The following is a 6,612-nucleotide window of genomic DNA, read 5'->3' as shown; positions in this document are numbered from 1 at the left end:
GGTATTGCAGCCTGGGGGTTGGTGGGTGGCAGGTTGCACACTTACGGTTGTATTCCAATAAAACAAAGCAAATGCTAACTTCTATAATCATGATCATGCTCCTCATCTTGGCACTCTCAACTCCCCTGATGGAGAAACCAGGGCCCACCGGAGGAGTCTGGTTCTCTGGTGGGCTCGTCCAATGCTGCCCTAAAGCAGGCCGGGCTAAGAAAAGTGTGGGGGGAAGTTCCAAGGACAAATAGGGGCGGCTGGGGATCGTTTATGGACACCTGGCCACCCCCAGGCAGCTGAGGACCGTGTGTGGACATCCGGCCGCGGGGCGGCTGGGGACCGAGTATGGACACCCGGCCGCCCCTTGGCGGCAGGGGACCGAGAGTGGACACCCGGCTGCCGGGCAGCTGGGGACTGAGTATGGATACCAGGCCGCCGACGCAGCCATGACATGGTGGCCAGCGTTTGCCTCCACATGCCTAAAAGGCCCAATTTCAAGTGCAATCAAGCTAGCAGTATGGAAGTATGGCTTTTATCCCGGGCAGGGAAGCACAAGGGGAGAGCGGAGCTCCACTCGGAATCAGCTAGAAGGAGGCGGGGCCTGTGCTCAGTGTCAGCCAATAGATGCTCAGGATGATGCAGCTCAGCAGCCAATCAGTGCGCAGTAAGCCTGTACATATAACAGGCGCCTCCAGCTCCGGCCTCAGTGTTTTCCTATCAGGAGATATTTGTGTTCTAGTTCCGAAGCACACGATGGCAGAGACCGCACCAGCCGCCGCTCCCCCTCCCGCAGAACCGACCACCAAATCCAAGAAGCAGCCGAAGAAATCCGCCAAGAAAAGCAAGAAACCCTCCGGTCCCAGCGTCTCCGATCTGATCGTGAAAGCCGTGTCCGCCTCTAAGGAGCGCAGTGGGGTGTCTCTGGCCACCCTGAAGAAGGCTCTGTCTGCCGGAGGATACGATGTAGAGAAGAACAACAGTCGCCTGAAGCTGGCCGTCAAGTCTCTGGTCACCAAGGGCGCCCTCCTCCAGGTGAAGGGCAGCGGCGCCTCCGGGTCCTTCAAGCTGAACAAGAAGCAGCAGGAAACTAAGGACAAAGCGGCCAAGAAGAAGTCAGCAGCAGCGGCCAAGCCCAAGAAATCCGCTGCAGCCAAGAAAGTCGCCAAGTCTCCGAAGAAGCCCAAGAAGGCTCCGACCGCGGCCAAGAACAGCCCGAAAAAGGCCAAGAAGCCCGCAGCAGCTGCCAAGAAGCCAACCAAGAGCCCCAAGAAGCCAAAGGCCACTCTGAAGCCCAAGAAGGTGACGAAGAGTCCGGCTAAGAAAGCGGCCAAACCCAAAGCTGCCAAGAGTACTGCTAAGAAGGCAGCTAAAGCCAAGAAGCCCGCGGCTAAGAAATAAGCCAAAGCCGCCCTGTTATTACACCACAAAAGCTCTTTTCAGAACCACCACCTTGTCCCCTGCAGAGCTGTATAATCAGTGCCACCACCTTGTCCCCTGCACAGCTGTATTATCAGTGCCATCACCTTGTCCTCGGGAGAGCTGTATAATCCGTGCCACCACCTTGTCCCCGGCAGAGCTGTATTATCAGTGCCATCACCTTGTCCTTGGCAGAGCTGTATAATCAGTGCCACCACCTTGTACCCTGCAGAGCTGTATAATCAGTGCCACCACCTTGTCCCCTGCAGAGCTGTATAATCAGTGCCACCACCTTGTACCCTGCAGAGCTGTATTATCAGTGCCATCACTTTGTCCTCGGCAGAGCTGTATAATCAGTGCCACCACCTTGTACCCTGCAGAGCTGTATAATCAGTGCCACCACCTTGTCCCCGGCAGAGCTGACTTATCAGTGCCATCACCTTGTCCTCGGCAGAGCTGTATAATCAGTGCCACCACCTTGTACCCTGCAGAGCTGTATAATCAGTGCCACCACCTTGTCCCCTGCAGAGCTGTATAATCAGTGCCACCACCTTGTCCCCTGCAGAGCTGTATAATCAGTGCCATCACCTTGTCCCCGGCAGAGCTGTATAAACAGAGCCACCATCTTGTCTCTGGCAGAACAGTTTTTCTATAAAGAGGGTCTTTTCTACTAATCTGCAGCGCTCCCGGAGCTGCGCTGTATCCCGACCACAGGTGTCACTTGTCTTCCAGGCAGCGCTCCCTCTGGTGTCTGTACATCAGGAGTCATGTGTCATGGAGGGACTGGAAGAAGCCGATCTCCTACCTAAGCTTTGTCACATCTTCACCACTTGATATGGCTGTGATCCTTGTAACTAATTTCGTTTAAGGAAGGTGTGTGTGGTTCTAACTCCAATGTGAGACCTATAAAACCAGCGTCTCCCTGCATGTGACTGATGACTACTGTACAGGTCCGTGAACTGGGGACAGGATTGTATGGATGGACTGCAGAACGATAGGCTACAGCGCAAGAAGGGAAGGGCCGATGTGTTACAGCAATCTTGTCACTCGTCCCATCAATCCTTACTGCAGACTTCTGCTGCGACCCTTATAACCTGCGTCTGAATTAGTAAAGGGGGGATTATTCCTATGGGAGACCAAGAAGATCAGTATAGCCCGGAATGAGAGTGAAGGCTGCGGAGCTATAGTCCAGCTCCGTGTATGGAGAACATGGGAATAGAGAGACATCGGCGGCTCCTGCTCTAGAAGCCGCATGTTGATCAGAGCAGCTGGTAATGAGTGTGAACTGGACAGACCCCGCTCCCTCTTTTGGAGGATGGGGTTACTGAGTTCTAGGCTGAGTTTCTGAACGATGATTGGTCGCGGATATCGCACACTATTTGTCGGCTTGTTCTACAAATTGACCAATGCAGTGCAGGGGGCGTGTTCACATGACGCGGTAACAGGAGCAGAGGAGTATAAATGTCCCGCTCTCTCCGCTCCTCTCATCACTTCTAGTCTCCTCTATACAGAGCTATGGCCAGAACAAAGCAGACCGCTCGTAAATCCACCGGAGGGAAAGCTCCCCGCAAGCAGCTGGCCACTAAGGCCGCCAGGAAAAGCGCTCCCGCCACTGGCGGAGTGAAGAAGCCTCACCGCTACCGGCCAGGGACAGTCGCTCTCCGTGAGATCCGCCGTTACCAGAAGTCCACCGAGCTGCTGATCCGTAAGCTTCCCTTCCAGCGCCTGGTGAGAGAAATCGCCCAGGACTTCAAGACCGATCTCCGCTTCCAGAGCTCGGCCGTCATGGCGCTGCAGGAGGCCAGCGAGGCTTATCTGGTGGGGCTGTTTGAGGACACAAATCTGTGCGCGATCCACGCTAAGAGGGTCACCATCATGCCCAAAGACATCCAGCTGGCCCGCCGGATCCGTGGGGAGAGAGCTTAGATCCGTCCTACACGTCTGACTATAACAAAGGCTCTTCTCAGAGCCACCAAATCCTCCCTCAGGACGAGCTAATCCCTCACATCTGCTTCTCTGCCCTGATTCTTGAATGTCAGCTTTATATAATCTATTTGGAGTCTGGACTGTGTTGTGAAGGAATCTTGAAAAAATGCGCAGATTTCTTGGTGTATATGATGCGATCATTATAGGACGTCCATTATCCAGCGCTATCTCCTGTGAACACTCGCTGACTCCTATCAGCCGCACGAGTTTGATCTTGAAAATATTGCTGGTGTGATGGAGTCACCGATGTTAGAATCAAAGTTATGCACTTTTATAGAAAGCGGATACTGTTCCCTGGAACATGATAGAGATTCCTGTATGGAACCAAGAGACCATTGATCGCTCAACACAAGCAAATTTCCTGATATCCGACAGTCCTGAAACTACGTGTTAAACCAGGACAAAGAACAAAAAGCCATCAGCCCCTGAGCGGGAACTTCCTATTCGGTAACTATTAACATTAGCTCCTCCCCTTCCTCTGCTGATTGGCTGAACACCGGACGTTAGGGAGTTTGCATTTCCCGCTCCTTGGAGTTTCCGCAGCTTCTACATGTAATTGTGTTACTACTTCTGCTGTGAAGAGAAGTGTCCGGTCTATAGATAAACTCCACTGACCACATTCATGTAGTCACCTTCCAGATCACAGTGTATTCTCCATTGGATATGGGACCACTGGAATGAGAATCAATCAGCTGCTCAGTGATTTTGTTATTTATACGGTTCCTTTTTTATTTGACCAATCTGAACTGTTGTCTTTATCTTCTGCAAGAATTCTGTTCCCAATTGATATCAGTACTGTCCTGCCATTATTTTTTTTGCAGGGAGAGACCCTCTGTAAGCCAGACTAAGGGGATTCCCGGTTTATGAGCTGGTGTCAGTATCGGAGCAGTGCTGCTGACCGCGGCTTCCTCCCTGCACTGTCCTTAGAAGAGGCAATAATCCTGGCTGCCACAATCCTCCTCACATCACCGCACCCCAAGAGCAATTCTATCTGAAGTGACAAGCCCATCTTAGAAATGTCAGAGCTCAGTCAGGATCCTATAGATTAGTCGACGGGAGCAGCCAGAATGTCACATGTAGATTGTACAGAATGCAAGGGATGATGAGGGGAGTAGTAAGGTGCGGAAATGACCCTTCCTGGACATTAGTGAATAGCATGTTACGAATATGGTATGATGGAAGTGGGGGGTTAATCACTGTCAGTGCCGTTATAGGTATATTCAGCAGTGATCTGAAGCTTCTATATGAAGTGTAGATCACTTGCAGCTGGTGTCGTGTCTGCACTTTTATTTACAGACTGTTTCTGAAACATTTCTCATCACAGGTAAAACATATATAATTAGAAGCTGCGGAAACTGCACAATGAGCGGGAAATTCAAACTCCCCAACAGTTCAGTGTTCAGCCAATCAGCAGAGGAAGGAGGAGCTAATGTAGATTCTGTAAGACCCGCCCTGGACCGCGTCATCTCTGCAGTCTTCTCTCTGGTCCACCTATATAAATTAGGAGCCCGTTTGTTTTAGCATTGCTTTCTGCTCAGTAGAAGATGTCTGGTCAGGGTAAAGGAGGGAAAGGTCTCGGGAAGGGCGGTGCCAAGAGCCGTGTCTCTGTGTAATGCCAGTCCATCTCTTCTTTCCACCCCGCGATGGCTTCCCACTGCGCCTGGACCATTCTCTGGTCCAAATCCTCCAGCCCAGCCCGGAGGAATTCAGGGTGCTCTCCGGGGAGCTGGGCCATCAGTACCACGAGGCTGCATGGAGTCGCTTCGGCCTGCAGCAGGCCACTGGTCAGGGTACTGGGGCTGGAGCTCCCCACCATCTCCGGGTGTGGTCTGCCAAGACTGATCCAAACCACACCCTGCCCTTCGGTTTTCTTTCCCTTCTGCCCCTGTTGGGGTTGGTCCCGGGGAAACCTGCTGACAATCACTCTCAGGGGCAGCCACCCCACGTTGATGGACATCTCTACAGCCGCACTCATGGCCGTTGGGGGTGGGCTCCGTCTTTGGTGCCATTCTGGGACCTGGTCCACGATGGGAGGTGGCTTCCTGTTATCTTTTGGCGCGCACATATTGGTGTCCGTTCTACTAGGGCGGGCGCCACATTCAGTACAGTAAAACAGTCTCTAGGCGCGCAATACCCGGTGATAACGGGTTGGTTGCATATCCTGCCGACAACGCCAAAGTTGACGCGCCCCCTGGGCCATGTGTGGAGGAATACCCGGAGCTGGGTCTCTGTGTAATGCTGGGGGTTGTAGTCTCTGTGGCGGCGACCTGGTCCCGTAGCTCAGGGTGGTCAAACCAGTGGCCGATCTGTTTACTTGGTTTTCAATGTTGAAATGTCCGACTACGCCACCCGTGGATTGCGGTCACTGAGAACCGCCGCTGTGGGGCAGACCGCTGAGGCTGATGTTGTGTGTGCAGCAGAGGGTAGTATAACTCCCCACGGGAGGAGTATAGCATCAGGGCAGTGAGTGCAGATGATGAGGGTGATGGCCCGCGGGAGCAACAGTAATGACTCAAAGTCCAGTGATGCAGTCCAGGGTCTTTACTCACAGTTTTACACTCCAAGCCACTTCTACAGGTAATGGCTTCCCGAGTCGTACTGTGCTCACCAGGTGAGGGGCTCGGCCAACTCCCAGGTAACTTTGGGATGTTTTTCAGGACCCCCTTCGTGTGTCCTTCCTCTGGCCTGTCGTACCCCACAATTGACCACGTTTCTGTCCAGCTGCCTCGGGCCTTGGCGGGCAAACGTATGTTCCGTTTCCCTGGGTCCTATATGGTGCCTTCCTAACGGGTGTAGTGAGGGGCCATGACACGTGCAATGCCACGGCCTCCGGATATTAGCTGAGGGTAGTTGCTCTCCTCCACTAGATGAGGGATCCGGTTCCCTTTCTTGGCCTGACCCCCCTACTCTGGTAGCGGCGGGCGTACGGTGGCGACTGGCCGGTCCGCACCCCTGGGGTCCCTTCACTCCACTCCTGGAGCCTCCTCCGTTCCTCTCCTTTCCCCTCTTCTCCTCAGACCTGGGCCTCACTGGCTAGGCCCGCCTCCGGAGCAGAGTTCGTACAGAGACCCTGCTCCTGTCACTTCTCCTCCTCTGACTAGTCTGAACTCTAAGATGGTGCCCACCTTATATACTCCTCCTTATAGTGCACCCTGGATCTACTCTCCCCACCCACACACTACCGGGTTCCCCCTTTCTAGGTGTTCCCTCCCCCCACTC

The 6,612-nt window shown here is 53.4% G+C and overlaps 2 protein-coding genes across 2 annotated transcripts; both read left to right on the top strand.

The window, feature by feature from the left end:
- Positions 1-744: 744 nt before the first annotated feature.
- LOC141161137 (histone H1.10-like) lies at positions 745-1,389 on the top strand. Its single transcript, XM_073645907.1, has one exon. The coding sequence runs from the start codon at positions 745-747 to the stop codon at positions 1,387-1,389; it is 645 nt and encodes a 214-aa protein (XP_073502008.1).
- A 1,533-nt stretch (positions 1,390-2,922) lies between these two features.
- LOC141161378 (histone H3) lies at positions 2,923-3,333 on the top strand. Its single transcript, XM_073646187.1, has one exon. It carries the CDS (start codon positions 2,923-2,925, stop codon positions 3,331-3,333), a length of 411 nt encoding a protein of 136 aa, XP_073502288.1.
- The last annotated feature ends 3,279 nt before the right edge of the window (positions 3,334-6,612 follow it).

The sequence above is a fragment of the Phyllobates terribilis genome, unplaced genomic scaffold, assembly GCF_046119375.1.
Source record: "Phyllobates terribilis strain yellow unplaced genomic scaffold, ASM4611937v1 Scaffold_9__5_contigs__length_417890890, whole genome shotgun sequence".
NCBI lineage: Eukaryota > Metazoa > Chordata > Amphibia > Anura > Dendrobatidae > Phyllobates > Phyllobates terribilis.
The sequence above is the reverse complement of the archived record's forward strand: the minus strand, read 5'-3'. Positions and strand labels throughout refer to the sequence as shown.